The sequence below is a fragment of the Myripristis murdjan genome, chromosome 17, assembly GCF_902150065.1.
Source record: "Myripristis murdjan chromosome 17, fMyrMur1.1, whole genome shotgun sequence".
Taxonomy (NCBI): Eukaryota; Metazoa; Chordata; class Actinopteri; order Holocentriformes; family Holocentridae; genus Myripristis; species Myripristis murdjan.
Window position 1 is genome coordinate 8,574,280 of NC_043996.1, and position 23,532 is coordinate 8,597,811.

Here is a 23,532-nt window from a genome sequence, read left to right on the forward strand (position 1 = left end):
CTCTGAAACACCTGATACATAAGCCCCCTGAGTGTAGGCTTTCGAACTTTCCTTCCATTTTTATTTTCTCTACACTATTGTTTCTATAAATATATTGCCTATTCAGAGACACAACTACAGCTATATGAATTTATTTATGTTGTTGTGCTTCACATACACGGTACAAAGTGTGTTGGCACACACAGATACAGTCATGTGTAGGCACACAACTGGTACCTGGTTGTCAGACTCATTTATTACTCTTGTTATAACTGAGCACATTGCTGGAAAACTGATACAGTTCAAGGTGTCACTGTGTTTATTTATTACAGCATCGTTTTTATTCTGGTTCTTATTCAAAATTCTAAATAAAGATGCACCAAAGGCGGTCAAAGAAAGCAAGCGCTGCTACGCTGTACAATCCCCCACATCTACATAACACGATGCTTGTTGCCCAAAATGTGAATTTTGACTTTCGAGTGGGCTTGACCTTTGACCTAGATACTCGAAATTTAATGAGCCTATTCTTCAGTCATTACCAGCCTTGCCATGAAGTTTTATCCAAATCCCTCCATTAGTTTTTGAATTATCTTGCTAACAGATAGACAAACAAACAGAGGCAAGAACATAATCTCAATCCACCTTAGGTGGCAAAGCTAATAATCAAAAACTGACAAATAGAAAAAAAGTAATATCACAGAGGCTTTTCCAAACCACATGTCTCTTTCTAAAAAAGCATTTACAACTGTTAAGCAGCTGATAGTTCACACTAGTGTATGTGCTTCTCTGTGTTGCTGCTGTCTATTGTTTAGGCTAATACAGATCTTTATCAACATATAGGCACCAAAGAAACCACTCCTATTTCTTGGCATAAGCTAAAATGTATTAGTTAAATTAAACAAGCACTGTGGAATTTTTAAGATCTGCCATTTGCACATGTAGCCTTAAATAGACATGTTCATATAGCTGCCTGATTACTGTATTTACAATACTTAGTTTACGAAAATGCTTTTATTATTAAAATTGACATACCTATTTTTTATGGTTGTGCAGTCCTTGTGATGATGATGGAACAAAAATATTAAAGAATCACTACAAACAGCACCATTCAGGGGACTTACAGCTTTGATCCATAAAGCTCTGCTCTAACTGGTTAGTCAACACATAACAAAGAGCATTTTGTGATTCAGTTCAATGACTTTTTCTTCTTTACTTCATTTTGTTTTGATGCACTGACATTTTGTTTTGGAGATGAATAACTGGGATGTGCTGGTAGAGTTATATTCTAATAAATCACATAAATCATTGTAACAGTGCATTACTTAATAATAAATCACTTTTTTTAATCATTATTATCATTATTATCATTTTATTATTATTATTATTTTACCACATGGACACTTGTTTTATTAAAACAGTCAGATGACAGAGTCAGAAGTCTTACTATTAGTAGAATTCTTAGTAGCATTAGTAGAGTACTCCAACTTCATTACTGTTATTACAAATAATAATTATTAGAATGTGTATTTGAAGATCAGAATTAGGCAGGAATTTTCCATGACAGAGGCATGCCTTTTTTCCTCTCTAAAAATGTTTTCACATGTGCAAGGAGGCATCGACCTTGCTCAATTTTTGTCATTGAAGACGGGTCAGACATGCCACTTTGTGCCACATGTAGCCTCATTTCTGACTGGATGTGACAACACTGTCCGCTTTTGTGCTGCATGGAAAAGTTGGGTTGACACAGAGGTTATGGATGAGCATTTCACCCTTTATTTAGATTAGGATAAGTGGCAGTTAAAACCTCAGGGTTAAGTATTTCTTTTTATTGCTAATTTAGACAGAGAATTTCCCTTTGGGATTTTGTGTCCTAAGAGAGGAATAAGCTGAAATGACAGTTTTTTTTTTACCCAGAATGGTGGGATAAAAGGGCTTCTATAAACAAGTGTAAATAACTCTGTCATGATGACTGCGAGTTTTTGGGTGAGGCAATGGCACCTTCCTTTGAAAACAAGTTAAGCACATGTCCTCTTATGCTTATTTAATTTCAGTGACGTAAGTGTACTGTACACACTCTGTGCACACTGTGTGGCCTGCAGCAGATGCTTTTTTAGCATGAAATCAGAGGCTTCACCCTTCCATCGCTCCCTCTTTCTTTTTCTCTCTCTAAAAATCTATCTATCTGTCTACCTATATCTATCCGGTTATCTATCTAGATATATAAATACATATAGACATAGTTATATAGATATATATGTATATATAGCGTGCAGTGGCCTTGCAGTCTTGCATAAAGTAGCATGTTTGATGTGATAAGCTGTCTGAATCACTGTGTGCTCATTGGGATTCTCTCTCTGCAAATATTGAAAAGCCAATGTGCAGTTTATCATTATCATTTTAGTGAAAAGCAGCATTAATATCTCAGTGCTCATGCTCCATTCGCGCTTACTTCTCCTCGAAAATTAAATTAGGAGGCCACCGAAGTGAGAAACGCAGAGCATGATGTGGATGAAAGATGGGGGCTTTGCTATCAGATGTAAAAATCAGTAGCCTCACCCCTCCAGTAGCTGTTGATATATGATGAGCTAAAGTGGGAAACGGGAGTAAAAGGGAGGAGGCTGTGGTGTCGGCTCTGAGTGAAGAGAAAATAGAAACAGTATTCTGAGCAGACAATGGTGGCCATGTTCAATCCAAGGCACCGCCAATCGAAATGCATTAGAGGTATCATGCTTGTGTTTACATTAGGATGGGTTCACTTATCGGGAATGGAAAGTGTTCATGATAGATATGTGAATAATGCATGCACTTAAAACATGACAAAAATCCAAATTCAACATGACACCGTCCTGCTATTCATGCACTACGGATGGATGCAGTACCTCAACATATTTAACTCCAGTTCCTTCATGGAAAAAAAAGGCCCAGCTAATAGCGCAAGTTATGTAGCGAGAAAAGAAGAATAAAAAGAATGATGCATTCTGATAGAGTAACACATTTAGTAATGGGAAGCCCGTCAGAAAATATTCAGTATAATCCCCGATGTGTCAGCGCCAGGAGCAGCCTTCAGAAGAAGTATTGCTTGACTAAATACCTATCCACAGTTATCTTATTTTGTGAAGTTTCCATGGCAGGCGCTGTCAGAAAGCCTTGGTCTTGCTCTGGATACAAAGCTTTGTGATATATGACGGGCTATCTGAGAGAGACACAGAATGAGACGAAGAAAAAGAGCATAGAGAAAAAGAAAAAGAAAGAGAAAGATATTTATCTCTATTTTGACCTCTCTTCTTACTTTCTTTGCCATCTATCTATCTATCTATCTATCTATCTATCTATCTATCTATCTATCATAATATTCATGTGCATGTCAAATGTACACTTGACGTTCACTTTCAGATAAAAAATAAGCATGGAGGTAAAGAAGTTTCTGATACATATGTGACTGCTCATTCTCTTGAACACCTCTGCCCAGCTGTTAGCAGTAGCTGCACGAAAATGAGGAAGCAAAGAGGAGGATACACTTAAGTTAGAGTAAACAGAAATTCCAGGGTGCTCTTCAGCTGCAAGCTGTCAGCCATGCTGGCTGAAGCAGTGATGTAGAGGATGAGAGGGAAGACGCACCAGTTTGCACAGACTCCTAAAGGTAAAAATTACAGCTGCTCACAGCTCTGATTCCAAAATCTTTATCATCCATACAACAGGACACCAACCTTGTTGAGGCTACAGCATTAATGTCACAACTTGGCCAATTTTTGTACTACAAGACTGTAAGAATCCTCATTCACCCAAACACAGTGCCTACCAACTAACTATCTAGATAGCTAGCTCACAGTTCTATGGCTATAGCCTATGTATGTCCACTCAGTCAGTAGAAAAAAGATCGATAGAACTATTTGAACCTGTAATTCTCAGATTTGTAAGTATAAGCACACAGATTGTACTGGTGTTCACTTTTTTGAGCACGTACTTCCATTAGAGATCATGAGTGGTCAACTACAACCATTACACATTACATGGACACGCATAGTCATTACTGTTTAAGCTTTTGTTTCCAAGACCTTACTTAACAAGAGGGTACTCAGTAGAACACAACAGAGCTGCTGCCTTTAGAAACACTAATGTGGACGACTTTATTATGTTGATGGAATACTGGTGTGAAGAAAGTTTGAAGTCTCAAAAAAAAGTTCATTTTCATATCATAGTGGAATGAATGGAAACCACTGGTTGAGATCAGAGTGCTAAAGTAAGTACATTTTGTAGATATTATGCTAAACATGCAAAACCACTGGTATGTCTTTTCAGTAGAGGATGAACATAGTTCTTCAGTCGTTGGCATTTATAGCTCCAGTATGAGTTTTTCTGACCTTAGCACTCCATTATAAGGCTCCGGGGAGAGGCTACCTAATTATTGTGAATGTTGCATACCTATGCTAACCAGGGGACAGATTTGATGCTGGATAAAAGACGTTTTGGGCTGAGAAATACACCACTTTGGTTTCCACATTTGCTTGTTTGGTCTTTTATCATCGACTTTCCTCTAAGACTCCCTGGGACTTGCCATTCGGTTTCGACACAACATGGGTATTAAAGGTTATTATGAATTATTATACATTTTAGGTTTTAGGTTATTATAGGATTAGCACTAACGATTCTCAATGGGCACCTCTTGTTTGGTTGCACTGGTTGAGCAGTGCTGTAGCTTGTGCCCTTTGAGGTGGCATTTTGGTAATTTGTGTCTGAGGGAAACTTCACCCCGGCCAATTTATTGCTTTTCAGGGTTTTCTCCAAGAGCAGTAGCTAAACAGCACCACTGCAATCAGGCCATGACTGACTGATTCAACAAGGGTTTAATTTGATAAAATGGACCCAACTTGAACCTTTTAGCACCATCTCACATAAATACCAGCGTTACACCCTGTGGTTATACTCTGTATAACCTCGAGAAATTTATCACCTTAAAACGTTCTCCGTTCCTGTTAGAAACAGATTCATAAATGCATGTTTTAAACACTGCATACATTTTGTGGCCCACATTACTCTGGTGCAGCATGTTTGCCAAGATCACTGAGCCCTGCCGGTGCCACAGCTCATCATATATCAACAGTTATAAAAATAAGTTGAGCACCAAGAGATGAGAGAGGATGCCACACCATGAGAGCAGTATCGTTATGTACCTGGCCCACTATTAAGGAAGCCCATGATAATGAAGATGTGACAGCCTGATCAAAAGCCCGTGCTTTGTCTGTAAATCAAACGGTTGATCAAAAATGAAAATTAAACAAAGCAGTGAAGCTGTTGATGAGCAGCTAACTTTGATGTGCCATAGTAACTGCGATACCATAAATAATTGATCACTGTTTTTTTTTCTCCCTAGGAAAGCATGAGCTTTTATGCCACAGAGAACAAAGCACAGTCTTTTCCAGCTTAAATAAATAACAAGCCGTGTATGTAGTTATCAGAGACGCAGAGAAAGTTACCTTGGGAGAGGACCCACTGATTGAGTTTGACGTGGTAAAGCACCGAGCGAAGCGTCCAGTGTTGAACCAGGGGGTAGCCAGACACCTCACTGTAGTTCACCATACCTGGGAAAACAGAGAGAAAAAAATCCATACAATAAAATGGATCAAAGGGTAGCTCAGGGTAGCTCACCGCAGCTGTGAAAACCTATAGAAAATGGCATCATTAATGTGATATTTATTCATAAATAGGGATATAATAGTGGATGGGAGATGCTTTCTCTAGTGCTAGATCAAAGGGTGGCACTATATCTCACTCTACAGTGATTTACCACACCTGAAGAAATATTCGATAAATATTAATGGGATATTTGATAATGACAGGGTAGGGAATCAAGCAAAATCTCCAACGTTAGCGGGAAGTGTGGCCCGGCACATCACAGTGGTTCACAATCACAGGAAAAATACAAGAACTGGCAATATAAATGGGAAATTCATGTATAAATAGCAATACAGCAGCAGGCAGAATGCAGTCATCAGGCTTAGATGAAAGGGTTATACTGTAGCCAACATCTCACTTCAGCGCTTGGGAAATATATAACACATAAATATTTAACACCAGTGTTGTCACATCCCCGGCACTCTGCCAAGACCTTCAACTTCTCCCCTTTTCACTGTAATTAACACCTGACATTGTTTCCAACATGCAGATGTTTGTTACCATGGGAACCAAGCCAAACCACTGATATTAGAATGGATAAACTTTGTGTCAAATCTCAAACCATTTTGTTCTCAGTGCAAGACACTCAAAATGTTCAAATTGAGATGATGTGCAAAATAGTATACTAATAATCTGTATTATAACCCATAACTGTTTAATATTTGTAATGAGTCGAGAGTGCAGCTCGAGTGATTTTGACACTTTATTCATTGTTCTTAATGACTGGTAAAAGCACAGAAAGTAAATGCAGTTCTTTTAATAACCCTAAATGCTTTATAATTCTTGCATAAAATTTCTATGGACCACAATTGGTTCATTTTATGACCAATTAAATTAATTGGTGGTGCATCTGCATGGATCGCAGAGATCATGTGGCACTCTGCACAACAAAAGGAGAGCACTGCAGGAAAACACACCAACTACTGAGTCTAAAAATGCAAATAAGACAACATCATTTGAGAGTACTCACACTTCCTCACCTGTCACAATTTGAAAATGGAGCCCTAATGAATGTGGCATAATTAAGAATTAGGCATGATTACAAATTATCGCAACAGGGACTAAACATCACACCCATGTAACCTGCTTTCAGAGAGGTGCTTTGCCGTAAACACCCTCACAAATCAGCAAACTAAGAAATACAATATTGGAAATTCAGTAGCGTTTTTTTTTTTTTTTTTTCTTGCCTACACCTCCCATAAATCTTTATTGTTTTAATTCACACACTCACACTTGAATAAATCTGGGTAAAATTGCTGTCAGTGTTTTTAAAAATTGCTTTTACGTGGTGTTCATTTACAGCCCACTATATTATCTATATTGATTTTGTCCCATTTACCAATCCCTATCCCATGCTGAAATCAATACTGCCTATCTGCACTGCCCCAAGAAGCTGCGGCCATATCATATCGTGACCTCAGAGCGTTCTTCATGTTGATACTCTGCATGGTCTTTTAAACGCTATGCATGCGTGCTACATCTTGGTCAACTGACCGACTTGTCATCTTATTCACAGCGACAAACTGTCAGTGGTGAGTAAAGCACAACATATGGACACGTAAATGAAGAAGCAACAAGACACTAGACATCCATCATACACCAGTGTGTGACAGACCCAGTTCCTCTTCCTTGGGTTAACCTTAAAGCACCATTCCACCACTCTTTGTAACAGATCAATTACAGATATGGTATATGCTCTGAGTCAACAGCCTCTTGGACAGCTGGACTTGTAATGGAAAAATAGTCTCACTCCCTTCACCTCTGATAACATTATTATTGTTATTATTTTTCTTTAATTTGTTGTGGATATCAACAAATCCTAATTGTAACATCCACTGTTGTTTAAAAAGTATAAACAGAGCTGCACTGTAGTTTATTTTTACAAGAATAAAGCATACAAGAAAATGTCTATTCCTTTCTGATCAATGGCAGGGCTCCATGTTTTTTTGTTTTGTTTTTTGTGCACTGAAATCAAGATCAAGGATCAGACATTTAAAGTTAACGTCACTTATATCAGGGCATATGCAGAGCTGGCCACAGATATAAATCATCTCATCTCCTATGGCAATTGACAGCCATGTCGTGCCGCAGTGGTGGGATTACATCCATACATCACTATGACTACCCCCGCCATGTTCCCAAGCACATCCACAAGCTATCTGGGTAATGCGTGTGACTGGGGCACAGATCCTGTAGGCAGGGACATGGAGGAGAGGAATATAAAAGAGATGAAGGGAAGAAAAAAAAGAGTAGAACTGGACGTCTGTGTGTGCGTGTGTGTGTGTGTGTGTGTGTGTGTGTGTGTGCACACACGCGCATGCGTGTGTGCATGCATGCATGCGTGTGTGTAAGAAGGAGAGAAAGATTTGGCATGTGTGAGAGATAAATAGAGACAAGACAATGAGAAATAGGTAGTGGAAGAAGAAAGAAAGAAAGAAAGAAAGAAAGAAAGAAAGAAAGAAGAGAAATTTTGTTTTCATCGCCTTTCAAGGATGAAGGCATCATGGAGCAGACAAAAAGATGCATCACTGACTAACAAGGAATTTGTGATACATGCTCATGGCTGGAATGAAGACCTTCTGGGACACCCACAATCTATCACCACTCTGAGGTCGGGCCTTATTCATTTATTTATTTATTACTCCTAGGTAAAGTGGGACAGAATTCTGAAATCATTTGGCCTTTTGAATTTGAACCCATTACAAATGTATACCTTTTACAAACTCAAAATACATGTACAAAAGCTCAGACAGCACATTTCAGAATAATATTGAGTCAGTCACTATGGAAATCACTATGTAAACATAGTGACTTTCAAAATGGGACACCCTGCCACAGTAACAGATTGGGACAAATGTTGGCAAGTTTCTGTCAAAACCATTGTAGCATTTTATCAGTTTTATTTTGGTGAAATTCACATTACATACCAACGTGTATTCACATCACAAAAGTGTAAGCAGCCAAGGTGTAACAATGTCACAAATTCCGAGATGGGAAGTGAGTTTTGAAAAGTTCTGTAAATATTTTTTCCCCACAACAGTTACACCAGTATGAAATAGTTAGAGTATTGTCAGTACATTACCAACCTGACATCCATCACAAAATGAATATACCGTCCTGTACAAACGACAGCCTCCTGTCCTCCGTTTTATGTAATTAACGGCAGGCAGGTGTACTAAACGGCAAGATTATGGTTCTGTTTGATTTTGTGGTGGTGGCAACCTCATTGAAGCACACGATCGCCCCTAGTGTGCGGGAATGCGCACCGCAAAATAATCTCCGCGCGAGGAAGTGACGTCAGAGAGGAAGATCGTTGGAGAACAGCAGAGCAGCACTCCGGAGAAAACACGCCAAGGCCAAATCGACGAGGAAGTTGAATCTCCCGTCCAGTCCATCGATATGTATGATAAAGGCTTGATGTCTCGTCCGCGCTGCCGGCCAATCGAGTCGCACGTCCGCACTGGCGGCCATCTTGCCACAGTCAGCTTGCTCACCCGTAACATTGTAGTAGTGGTGCATGTACTTTTTAAATAACCATAACAATTCTACCGATTTTCAAACGTTTTGGTTTGTTATAAACGTCAGAGGTGTAGTTATAAAATTGCACGTATGGATAATTATGTTACACTTCCGGTCAAACATCCAGAATTGTAGCCACGTGAATAACGTTTGTAAGAAACCAAACCGTTTGTAAATCCGTTAAGATTTCAGCGAGATAAGAGTATTTCCGTTTGTGCAGACCACTCACCTTCCCTCAGGTACCACAGATTCGGCCAGAGAGCTTGCCTGTGGTAAGATGGCCGCCGGTGATGACATTAGCGACTCCGCCGTAAGACATCTAGCCTTTACTATACATATCTATGGTCCAGTTTGTGAATTTTGTGGTGGCGTTTTTAAAGAAAAAAAAAAAAAAAAGACTGAACCATTTTTGTTGTTGTTGTTGTTGTTGAAATAAATATTGTGGGAAAAAGAAAAGGACTGATAAGACTTTTGTTTATTGTGAAAAAGGACTGAAAATATTTTGTTTTGAAAACTATTTCTTGTGAGTGAAAACAAGACTGAAAAATAAAGGAAACAAGGACTTTGGTTAATACATTTTGTGAGGGAAAAAATCAAGAAAAGAAAGGACTGAAAATAATTTTGTTATAATTTTGTGTGTGAAAAAATATGTAATTTGAGTTTGCATTGTGGGTTTGTATTGTGTGAATATATACTGCCTTCATTTGAAAACAAGGGAAATGTGTTGTGTTTCATTGATTGCATATTGCCATTGTTTCGTTTGGGTTGTTAAGTTTTACACTTAAACATCCTTTGTGTTGGATTTTGAGTGAAGGGTTTTCCATTGATTCTCTGACTTTGTCTACAAACAAATACAAAAACTGAGACAACTGACTCTCAAAAAAAATCTTAAATGTCAGGAGAGAGACCTGGCTGGCACCCCTTAAACCATTATAAAAAATAACCGTCACAAAGTGTAACACTGGACTTGGACAGACTGTTGTAACAGGAGCAGTGTATAGTATTGTTCAATCTGGTTACTAGATAACATGTGGCCCATCAAATTTAACTGAGCTGCCACTCTAGACATTGCTCATATATTTTAAGTCCCGCCTTATTAGATTCTGACACTTTCGATTGGTCAGGTCATGCTGAAGTGACATTGACAAGCGTTTCAGCTTCAAGTTGAACCAAGTTCAGCTGTTCACGCTGCAGAACCAATGTGCAGTGTTGAGCTCTGCTGCAGAGTGCCGCCATGATCAACCATACTGCGCTGACACCATAAGAAACAAAGAGAATTGTGCTGCTGCTGCTGCTTCCACCACTTCCAGTGCGCTGACTGCCTACATGTACTGTGATAAAATCTGGTCTCTTTGGTGGCTTTATTCTTATTCTCAAAAATCCATTCATCTGGAATGAAAACAATAATCATGGTTCAGGGATGTACTGTATGTGCATGCACATACAGGGCCGTCCTCTGCACTGTGCTCATACTGTTATAGTGAAATCAAGGCCATCAGACAATAAGACATTTTTTAGGTATGTAAATTTCATTTGTATTGCACCTCTCTAGACTTAATGTAAAATGAGAACATGCTGCGCATATGAAAACAGATATTTTGCAATTGTAAGTGTAGGAAAGTGCATGCATATTGTACAGAAATCTAAAGTTTACATTCGTATTTTCAGCTTTCTAAAAACAATTATATAAAGACAAAGCCTGCCATACATCAGACTGAAGACAAGAAAATGTGGGGTCTCAGTAATTTGTTAAAACCAGAGACTGCTTTGGCTTGGCTAATATTTACAGTGAGGCGGTTACAGATTCGTGGGGTATGACGATAATTTGTTTTAAGTTTGGATCTTAGAAAGAGCTGTAAATACGGTAAGACACGAAAGAAAGTTCAGGTCCTGCCTCATTTGAGCTCTGACAGAATGAACGATGTATTCAACTGGTACTGAGCTGAAACAGAGGTAAAACACTCACTATGTTTATATGCATACTAATAATTTGATTACTGTGAATAAGTTTAAGATTAAGGTCATAATTCAATTAAACTGCTTACATGTCTTACAACCCAATTTCCCCATAACCCGAGTTTACATGAGTTCTTTAATAATGGGTTTTATGTCCAGAGGGATGTGTGCAGGAAAAAAAATCTAATTTATTTGGCACTGCAAAATAAAGCAAGAAAATGGAAGGACTTTATTATTGTATATTGCTTTTTGCCATACTGAATTTGCTGAGTACTTTCAAATGAACATCTTACCTCGCTCCCCCCCATCCAGGACGTAGCAGACAGCCGCTGCCTATCCAGAGCCCACCGGATCATTTCTGACCCCACCCACCCCCAGCATGGACTGTTCTCCCGACTGGCGTCTGGCAGAAGGTTCCGCAGCATCCGCTGCAGAACAGCCAGACTCAGAAACAGTTACTTCCCCCTGGCCATCAGACTGCTCAATGCCAAATAACTTGTCATATGGACAATACATTTCTGTGCAATATATCTTTACGGAGGTATGGTTTCTTCAGGCCCAGGGTGTGTAGCCCAGTCCGGGAAACACCCCTGGGATGAGGAGAATTAATTACCTCCTATTTGTGCAATAACCCCCCCCCCCCCCCCCCCCCCAACCCCGCCCCCCCTCCGCCGCCCGCCCGCCCAGCAGCTACATATGGACAATACATTTCTGTGCAATATCCCTTTATGGAGGTATGGTTTCTTCAGGCCCAGGGTGGGTAGCCCAGTCCGGGAAACACCCCTGGGATGAGGAGAATTAATTACCTCCTATTTGTGCAATAACCCCCCACCCCCCACCCCCACCCCCCCTCCGCCACCCGCCCGCCCAGCAGCTACGTATGGACAATACATTTCTGTGCAATATCCCTTTATGGAGGTATGGTTTCATATCATACCAGTTATACAGACTATATTTATGTATAATATTTATATTTATATATACCTAAACGGTCCCACAATTCCATCTCTGCTGTAATCCGGAAGCCAAGCAACGACATTTCGTTGCCAAAATCTCACTGCTGTGTTTTTTTGTGCAATGACAATAAAAGAAGTCTAAGTCTAAGTCTAAGTCTAAGTCTAATGCAAATTGTGGTACAAGACATATTAGTTTCCAATTCCCATTAACTGTTCTTCCAACTTAGTTACAAATTCTTGAAGTTTATTCGCACGTAAGGGCTGATACCTTCTTTCTTCATGGTCTTTAAATCAACAAATTGCGATTGAGCATGTTTCAGAAAATGTCTCATGTCCATATTGTGCGGCAGTCCGTGCATGGCAGGGGAGTGCTTGTTTTATTCAAGCCTGTCGCAAGTGGGTGGTGCGTCGACGGCTGCTTCGTGATCACAACATGATACCACAACCAGTACTCGTAGACACAGAAAAAACAAATAATCCAAGAGTTTATAAAACTGAATGTGAGCGAGGGAATCAGGCACAAGTGAACTAACATATGTAACTGAGTAAACGCTGCAGGGGAAGTGAATGAAACACTACTTCATATTTCAAGAGGTGGGTAAACGGCATTTACATGTGTTTACTCTCACTATACTCCTGTCTGTGAGCTTTCTGGCACATGAGCACAACCAAAACACTGAATAAGATCAGAATATACGTATACATGCCGAAATAGATGAAAGGACTGAGCAAAAATCTATGTGTATAAATCAGGTTATGATTAGGCTGATTCTGACCTTAAGGCGGGTCAAATAATCAGATTAAGGCGTTTCCATAGTCAAAGTATTGGCTTAGTTTAATTATTACCAAATTATTAGTGTGCTTGGAAGAGCAGTGAATGCTAGGCAGCATTATGGCTGATCAGCGAAGGATAAAATTCCAAAATGATCACCCACTGTGAAGAGTAGCGTGAAAACCTAAATTGGATACGATGCAAACAAGCCAGGATGTATGCAATGTCACTACCAGTTTGACTAACACTTCCTTTACAAGGGTTGTGTGAAAATGCAACATTTGGCAGAGGCCTGACACTGCCTATGAACTTGATGAATAAGCCTCTAAATGTGATGTTCCTGCATTGTCCTCACCTTCAGCTACATCCATTTATCCCCTCTTATGGGAAATGGCTCCCCGGAACGATAGATATATTCCCCAGCAACGAGCGAGCGAGAGCACACTGCTACATGCCCCCTCTTCCAGTCCCCCACCACCCCACCCCTCCCACCCCCCCGATCCACCACTACCCACCCCCCACCCCCACTTCCCTTCGTGAAAATGAATAACAAGCCCAAAACATATACAGTAGTGCAGCGTATTCTTCTTCTTGCTGAAAGGCCTTGTCTCCCTTTTAGCCCTGGGGTGCTCTGCTCTCATTGTCTGACAGAATGATTAATTTGACTGAACTTCACTTTGCAAACATCCCAAGTTCACCGTCTCTTTCCATGCAGTGAGTGCCAGAGCCCTTGATAGAAGCAGTTTGGTCGGGGCTATGTACTGTACCTGCTCCCCTCTGTAGAACTAAAGAGGTGCTGGCAGCAAGTAATAATGCCTCTCATAACAAAGCAACAGAGGAGCCTAACATCTTAAAAGCCAGCAGATAAACGACCATTAGTGACTTAAACGCAGGCATGGAACAGGCTAGGACTGCCACTCAACACCGCCAAGGCCAAACTGTGTATATTACTCTCAGGCTCGTTTCCCAAAAGTATCTTGAGGTGCTAAGATGATCGCAACATCCATCTTACAAGGCCACTTTAGTTTGTGAGGTGTTACTGAAAAGCACATTAACTTACAATGTTCTTAAAAATGATAGTAGATAGCAACTGCTTCTGACCAGTCCAAGAATACTAAGTGCATCTTGAGAAGAGAAAAAAAAAAACCCTCACTATCACCTCCAGGACTCAAACTTACAATTTAAAGATTTATTAGGGTAGGGTTTTTCGAACTTTTTCATCTTCTGGACCCCCAAGTTGACTTTCAATATGCTGTACACCCGCTTTTGAAGTGATTTTGCCCTATAGGGACCCTTAAATCAAGACATATTTTGGTTTATGTTAATTATTAGATATCTCTAAAATTTATAATTTTGTGGTAATTTTCTGTTAATTTATTTTTTTTTTTTATTTTGTTTTGCTGATCACTTTCAAGGTCTCTTTCAAAAACACAACAAAGGGCTAAACTGCTAAATATCATTAGTTTACCACTACCACTAGTTTAATCTCACCATGAACAAATCATGGTGAGATTAAACTAGAAAGAAGAAAATGTGAAAATGACCCTGCATACATTTTTCTGCACTGTAAAAGTTTCTAGTTAATTAAATTACTGTGAAAGTAAACAATCCCTCATTTTGCTGAGGACCCCCTAGAAAACCTTGGAGGACCCCACTTTGAAAACCGCCCTATTAAGTTATGTGTTGATATGGTTTAATATCATCTAGTTCATTTTCATCTCAGATAGTCTCTATCTTTATTAGGCCTGTAATTTTCCCATTAATTATCTCTGTATAAAATGGATGGATTGAGTGATGAGCCCAGGAGAGAAAAACACTGAATTATAAAATGTTGAGGGAAACTGGAGTAGAGAGCTTCTGGCAAAGTGACAGGTAAGAGAGAAAAATATGAAAAATATTCAATATTTGGCATGGGTGACGATTCATAATTATGACTTACATATTTAGGGAGAATCATGCTGTGATGATATGGTGATTTGGGGATTTTACAAAACATAATAGACCCTTTTTTCACAGCAGTCATTTGGACATGAAATAGCAGGATAAACACAGGTGTTAACAATGATACTAATTAAGGCTCTGCTCCATTCAGGTCAAACAGCGTCAGGCTCCTCTTACTGTGCATGCTGGCTCACCGCAAAGACTCTGCTAAATGCAACAGAACCTTAATTAAGTTCATTGATAACACCGGTATTTATCTGCAATTCATGTCAAAATGGCTGCTGTGAAAAGGATCTGTTGCCTGTCTGGGGACAAATAAAGTTGCTTGAAGTTATACTTATTATTTGGCGATTTGGCTGACGAAGGGGTCAGATGACAGCTATTAACTGGAGCAAAATTTTCAAATTTAGAGCAGTCTATGGCTTTGTTTGGATGACACCAGATGTCACCAACCTATCTACATGGGTTGCTGTGGTAACGATGTAGGCGTGAGTAACTATGTATCCCGGGGACACGCAGAAGCACGAGAAATGGAGAGCCATCATTTCTGTCAAAAGATACCTCAGCACTAGCTGTGCCCATTGGTATGAAATGGTATACACTTCCGGTCTGCTGATAGTTGGTGTTGTGAACGTCATGTGGATGGTTGGATGTGATGCGGCCACTATTCTCCTAAAGGGGCGGGACACCCTCGTGACAGGTAAAGGAAATGACTCTACAGTGAGCCATCTCTCTTTTAAACTGTCTCTGATCTCACCCTCCAAACAATAGCTCTGTCAGGCTGCGGGGCAGAGCTCCTCCCTCGCACCAGACAAACTGCTGGAGTGTTTCCTATTTAGTCATTTCGTATCCTTGTTTCCTCACCGTCATGTCTCTCCCTTAAATTTCATGCTGTGTTCATGCCATGTAGAAGAGATCATAAGTCTGACTTGACGAGTCATCATGAAAACTTGAGAGTGTTCACATGTTTGTTAGACTTTTGCAGAACTGTCCTCACAGCTGCCCCGAGATGGAGCTGAAATTTGTCTTGATACTAATAATAAAAGCAACAAGAGTTTTCATTCTGGACACCTACTGTCTGCTCCTTGCAGATATAGAGGAGCAGAGGACACTGTGCCCGTTTTTTTTTTTCTTTTCTTTTCTTTTGTTTTTTATTATTATTGTGTCCTTTCTACCTTTGAAAGGTGAGGCTTCCATAACCACTTGTCCATTGTAATCATGTCAAGTGGGAGAAGTAGCAAATCTTGAGTTTCCAAGTAGTAAATACCAGTAACAGGAAGATGTGGACATTTTTTCTGTATAGGAAGCTCATATTTATGGTTATAATGACATGGCATGAACGCACTTTTAGTCCCGTGCATGAAAGATTTTAGCTGAGGAGGCAAGGAGGAGACGCAAGGAGATAGGAGTCAAGGCAGTCTTGCTCACTCATATTTCAAATCTGTAGGATGTAATTATTATTATAATAATTATAATAATTATTATTATTAGCATGTGCTTTACAGAAGGAATTAAAATACTGTCAGAATCAGCAAGAAGAGCATTAGGGTCTGTACTGAACAAATTGAAACTATGCCCTGATCTCAGTTTCTCACCCTTCACTAAGCTTTATGATTCAATGGTAAGCCTGATTTTATTTTATGCTGCAAGAGTGTGGGGTTTTAAGGATGCTCCTGATAGTAATGCCATCCAGAATCGAGCCATGAGGTGTTTTCTTGGGGTGCATAAATTTACTGCTAAGCTAGCTGTTGAGGGGGACATGGGCTGGGAGCCATGTCTGATAAAACAGAGATGGAGATGTTGAGACGATGGAACTGCCTTGTTGAATTGCCAGAGGAGAGACTGACCAAAAAGATCTTTAACTGGGATCAAGCACACAGCTATCCCTGGTTGAGAGAGGCTGCTGAAATATTTTTTCTCTCTGATTTGAATTATATTTATAGGAATAACTTGCAGTGTAGTATAAATACAGTAAAACAAAAACTATTTGAGATTTATAAGGAGCAATGGAAGAAGGAAATTTGTATGAAACCAAAACTTAGGAATTACATTCAAATTAAAGATGATTATCACACAGAATTATATGTAAAATTAAATTTACAAAGAAGGCAAAGATCCCTGTTTGCTCAGTTGAGAACTGGGACTTCACCACTGGCAATTGAGGTAGGCAGATATAAGGGTGTGCCTGAGGAGCAACGTTTGTGTGTTTTATGTGATCTCAATGTTGTTGAGGATGAATTTCATTTTGTATTTCATTGCCCCTTATACTGTGATTTGAGAAATGTTCTGTTTGAAAGGACCCAGATGAAAAATCCTGATTTGTTTTGGCTGTCCGAAGATGATATGATGAGTTGGTTTTTTAATGTGGAGATTTTTGTTTTGGTGAATTTTATGCAAGATGCCGGGCATCGAAGACAGAGAACATTGTATCCACAATAGTATTTGTCATACGGTCATCTTTGTTTCTGTGTTATCTAGTGTCTTGTAAGTCCATATGGACTAGACACCAGAAGGTGCATGACACTCAAATAAATTAAATCAATCAATCAATCAATCAATCAATCAAACATCATTATTTTGCAGCTCTGTCTCAAGGCCCTCTGACCTTTTATACGTTCAATAGCATGGACGTATCAAATGCATGTCATGCCAAATCCTGACAGAATCAATTAAAAACACATGGGTTGGATCCGTTAAGAAAAAACACATTTCATGTGTTTAAACTGTCTAGACTTTGTCAAATCAATCTGGTAAAACTCTGAATATGCAAAACACAGATTTGGTCTGGGAGTGAATGGCATGACATACCATGAAAAATTTGCATCGCACAGTTGATGCAGCCATTGATGAGCAGAGTCGTATTGTGCATGCCGTGGCTCTTGTCACCTGCCAATATGTTGTTCCCTTTCTCTCTTCCTCCTCCTGTCAGTCAGAAAGTGGTGCCCTTGACAGGACAGCAATGTTGTGGTACCATCTGAATAATGTGGCATTGACATAAGCAGCACTCATGTTCAGGGGACATATAAAAAAAATCATCACTCTTGAATATAAAGTTAATTATTCATTTTCGCTTTAGAGAAAGTACCTCGAACATCAAATCAGTCAGTCCTTGATGTGACAACGTTCGGGAACCCCTGAATTAAACCCCTTTAAACCCATGAACATGTGCCAGTTACATTACGCCAGATAACATGTGGCTGTACCTGTAAGCTCTCTACAGCTGCTTTATTTATTGTTGTCTGTTTGTTTTGTGTCTGATTCATTTTTGTCTGGTATTTGATGGAATCACAAATCCAATTAGTTATAATTTGATTAGATAACTATAATGAGACCAGCAACCTTTTACAAAGACAGTGCAACTGTGGCTTTGAGCGACACCTAACTCAGTTGGGCACGCTCCTGCTGTAGGTGACACTTTGACAACATACATAGATAATGAAAAAAACTCTCACAGGATCACACTTCAAAACATTTTTTACCTCTAAGAGCATTTTTACTGGGGAATAGGGACCCGGTCAGCTGACTACTAGAAAATCAAGGTAAGTTTTTAGTTGGTGAGGAAGTCAATGAGATGACAAATAACCTGTGCACTAGACAGCTAGCTCAATTCATGTGATACACTTCATGTTTTAATCATTTCATCTTTACGTCAAAGGGTTTTATGATTTTACAATCATCCCAAATGCTTGCTGGGGAACTTTTATTGTCTTGCTGTCTGGCCAGCATAGACGGATTGTAGTTACATCCCCGTCCTATATGCAAATACTTACTACATCACTTCTGTTCCTTTCTGTTCCTGTGCCCACACTCAAAGTCAAAACAATACAGATGACATCCACCATATCCACCATATCACCATACCTATTTTACATGCACTCTTATTTTATGTTTACAGACTTTTTTTCAGATTTTTCCGATTTTCAGAGATTGCTTTCTCCAGTCGTGGTAGTGAATATGTGCAGCTGATTACGGAGATGACTAAGTTGACTAGGAAGTCCTTCATATGCGTTCACACACTACAAACATATGTGGACAAATGCATCCCAGGCCATCTCCGAATGTGGCTTCAGTGATCAGATCTCAAGGGCTACGTTCAGACAACAATCAGCCTAGATATGATTTTTTTTTTCTTCAAATGTGATCCGATTTTTTTTTATTCATTAATTCATTAATTCATTTTTCATTGTCAGCAGTGATGGCAAAAACAAAATAAGAGTACAGAAGCAAAAACAACAGGGACACAGACATTTGCAAATGTATGAGATACAGGAAGATGTTTCAATTTAAGCCCTTTGTTTGCCTTCTTGCCCTCAGTCTGAACTGCAGACAGACTGCCTGAATTCAAGACATGAATAACCTGCACCACTATTTTGTTCACTGTGATGATGGACTGTGTGATCACAGCATGAACAGCATTCAACAGTAATGTGTGCATGCTGGATCATGGCAGAGATCTGTCCACACCAATGTCAGATAATAGTCACATCAAGAGATCGATGTGAACAGTCAAGAAAAAAAAGATGAGAGAAAAAAGTAGAATTTGGTCACTTTCAGTTGCTGTGTGAAAGAAGCCAACGTGTCTCCAAATGTTTTAGTGCATTCAGACCTATTTAGCGATATTCAGTGTTAATGCCAGGTCTGAAGAGCCCCACAGACACTACTGTATTGCAAAGGGCACACTGGTAGAATACAAGACACATTGAATTTTACCTCAACTGCAGAATTTTTAATTAGGAATACGCAATGGTGGTCACTGAAACACTAATGCAGATGAAAGCCATGGCTATGACTAGGACTGTTAAGTTTATGAATAATGAAAATGTAAAACTCAAAACTCATAAAGGACATATAATTTCCTGTTATACACGAGAGCTGAAATCTCAGTTTTTTAAAGCAGCTTCATTTCCTTCTGTGAGTGCTGTCTGACACAGCAGAGGGCCTAAGCTGGAGGAGCTATTAAAAAAGGAAATGACACAAGAGAGAGCCGACCTGAAGAAAAAAGGCAACAGCAAATATTTTCAAGAACTTTGAGAGGAGCTGTGAAGTGAAGGCTATAATTTCCCACTAGGGATATTTGAATAAAAGAAGACCAGTGATTAGGCCAGCAAAGATAGAAGATGAAGTGTTTTTCCAAGTCCAGATCAGAACTTGAAGGTGGGTCATTTCTTCATTTCTTTGGCCCACCTTCAATGCTTTGCAATGAGTCCTTCAATTAAGCCTTGTGTCCACTGTGCAACTCTTATATGCTATTAACACAGGCTTGGTGCTTGTGAGAAGCACTTGTTATACCTCCTACTATTCTGTGACCAATGAAAACCCTAACCCCTGGCACCTTTTTGAAAAACAAGCTAGTGCCATAAACCTAGATCCCCAAAATGACATGGATCCTGAGGTAGTTTGATACTACAAGTAATGGGTAAGCCATCTTAAAACTGCTCAGAAGTAAGTAATAAATATAATAAATAAAATATGCTAATATGCACCAAATCAGCAATGTCCATTTGATACCGTGTGAGAGTTCATTTTCAAAATGTGATTTAGCCTATTCAAAGTGTAAAAGAGAATTTTCCCTGAACATTGTGTTGTGTCCTTGCAGTCACTACCAGTGGTTAATGAAACACACACACACACACACACACACACTCACAGATTCATTGCACAGGTATTGGTGAATAAATGATTACGTTTACATGCACACCATATTCTGGTTCGGGTCAATATTCTGGTTAAGGTAACTGCGCTGCGGCAACTGGAATATTCTGTTTACATGTTACTTGGCATGTTCCCGTGTTTCGGCGTATTCCACTCTCTGACGTAATGCGACACTCAGCCGCGGGGGGCAGCAGTACGCGTATACACGTCTGGTCTGCCAGAAATACAGAAGAAGAAGTCTTCTTCTGTAGAAGTCTTCTTCTGTAAGAAGAAGAAGTCTTCTTCTTCTTCTGTCGCTATTTCTGTGTTTTCTCCCATCGATATACTCCATGATATTTAAGTCTTTCATTAGCTGAAGGCGGACTGCAGTCTCCTGGCTCTTGCTGCTGTTCGCCATGCTGCAGTGTGCGCCATGTCGTTTTCCCCCTAGACGTAATATATGTGTATTATGTCTATGGTTTTCCCTGCTTGCATTAACCATAGCAACAAAGACGCCCCAGAATTCCTTCGAGCATGTGCAGTCGTGACTGAATATTCCGGTTCGGGGCATTTTCTGATTAAGGTGTTTACATGGCACAATATTCTGGTTGGAACAGGCATATGCCAGGGGTCTTATTTGGAATTCTCTCCAACCGGAATATGACCTTAATCGGGTTCGGTGCGTGTTTACATGACACGTGCGCAACCGGAATATTGTGAATATTCCGAAAAATACCGGAATATGGTGTGCATGTAAACGTACTCAATGTTTGTGTGTACCGTCCATTTTAACGCTTTGTAAGCCTTTGGCTGTAAACATGGAGACTGGGTAAATTAATAGTGTCTGTAGAGTGCACAACAGCACAAAAGATAAAAGATAAAAAAAAAAAAAAAGTCATCAGGAAAACAGGATTTTTCAGTAATAAAATGTGACTTGTCCATCCTGATGCCTTTCAGGTTTAATTCCCTGCATTTTAAGTCCATATAGGCTGGACAACACCAGGCCTAAGGTGCATAGCAGTTATATAAATCAAACCAAAACTGAATCAATATTCCACTTCTGCAGGAGTCAGTGTGAAGTACTCCATAGGGAAGCAAACTCTCCAGCCCTGCTATGAATCCCCCAGTGAGGACCAGAGTTCAATTCCCAACTATTGGACTTTTTTGCACTGTGATTCATCTTTGTCTGTAAGCTTGTCTGATTTTTCTTTGTCCAAACAAAGAGATAAAACACCCAAGCAAAGACTCCATGAAGGCAATGCACTCTTCATTCTTTCACTGCACCTGTATTACATTATTTTCAAAAGCAATGTCAAATAGAGGTTATGGTCACAAAAACCAAAGGTCCTGCCATGCCTGAGCACCATACTCATGAAAACCCAGTAAAAACTGGCTAAATGAATTGCTGATACAAAATACATATTATGCAAAAAAAAAAAAAAAAAAAAAAAAAATAGCTATGAAGACCTTGGGGGCTTTTTCGAGCAATAAAACTGCCACTCTGCAGTAGTCGCTGCATTGATAAATTATGGCTTCACTTTGAAAAAGAGCTCTATCGTTTCAAGAAGTTTCAAACTAAGTGGGCTTCTATGAGCAGCCAGAAGTAATGAGCCTTTGATACAACACACTGCAGGTATTGAATAAGACTTGCCGTGTATGAAGCAGTGGAGAAACAACAGATGAAGGCAGGCTTGACTTTAACACCCACTCACCTGCCAAATGTGGGCAGAGTTTGTCGTTGGCGTGTAACACCATCACTCTTACTTTGGCCAGTGGCATTTTCCGAAAGAAATGCCAGAATTGTAGTTCTTTGAACTAATTAAAGTATTTCGATGTGATACTGCATGATACTACTACTCCCATGAGCACTGCCTGCACACTGTATGCTCATCCCATTGGTCAATCCCTGTCATCGTCTTAACACTGACAGCCAAACAAAACAAAGCAAGGAACAAAATACTGTCGCCTTTGTAAATCAAATGGCAAAACGAGGCAAACTGAAAGTTGTACTAGTGGGCACAAACCCTGATCAGTATTTACTGTCCCCGGGCAGCGAGCCGGATGGCTACACCACAACAGAAGCTGCGGGAGAAGGTAGTTTTTCTCCTGCAGGCAGAACCAGCTGTTCTTCACAGGAGAAAAACACTGTAAAATGTGTCAGAGGCTGGCATAATCTTTCAACAAGCAGGGGGTTAAAATAGGTGAAAGAGAAGCCTAACGCTTCTTGACTGTTTTGATGTGACTGACTCGGCTTTTAATTGACTGTTTACAGTATTTAGCGGGAACTTGTCTCAGCTGTTAGAAACACTGATCTATAATAAAAGAATAGTATAGATCTATAATAGAATAGATCAGGCATCCAGTGAAAAATAAAGTAAGACTACAAAAAGGTCTCTGAGTTTTTCTGGAGTTCCTCCTCTTCATGGGTGTCCTCCCTGCAGTGGAAAGGAACACAAAAGGCAGCCCCTGAACTTCAAGGGTTCTGGAAAGTTCCATGTTCACCCTTGATAATTGAAAAGTGCCAAATAAGGTGGCATATTTTGTGTGTGAAAAAAAAAAAAAAAATACAGACGAAGAGCCAGCCAGAAAAGACAAATGAAGTCTATGAGGAAATGAAGAAGAACAGGCAGTTCAGATAAAACGTGACTTTGGAAAACCACTAGCCACAGTGGCTGGTGAGCCAAAATGTTAATTTAAAGCCCTGGACGGAGGGAAAATAAAGTTAAATGCCACTTGCTATTTCCACTGAGAAAAAGAAATAATATATCTGCTCCCTTCATTGCTCCATCTCCAATTAGACTACTTGGAAAATGTAATTCGACTTCTCTTGCTCACATGTGTGACTCATTCCCATTGGGAAGAAAGGAACAGAATATCAGACAAGTCAGGGCTTGCTGATGCTGGTTCTGGAGAGCCGAGATGTGACAGAAACTCAAATTTTTTACCTGTCTAAACATCCGATAGACCTTTGGTAGCTTTACCTTGCGGCTAGAAGTGCTTTGTTATTTTAGTCACTTCTCTAAGGAAGATTCATAGGAATGAGCTCAGGTAGGAAAGTAATCTTATGGCTCATAGAACCCCATTAACTAGCCAGGCCTGTGCTCC

At 39.7% G+C, this 23,532-nt stretch overlaps 1 protein-coding gene across 2 annotated transcripts in view; it reads right to left on the minus strand.

Annotated features, from left to right (window-relative positions):
* Positions 1–23,532, minus strand: part of astn1 (astrotactin 1) — a 378,530-nt gene that overhangs the window by 147,916 nt on the left and 207,082 nt on the right. For both annotated transcript variants that reach the window (XM_030073613.1, XM_030073612.1), the window contains exon 16: positions 5,454–5,558. In XM_030073613.1, the coding sequence (XP_029929473.1) occupies positions 5,454–5,558 (105 nt within the window). The remainder of the gene's footprint in view (positions 1–5,453; positions 5,559–23,532) is intronic.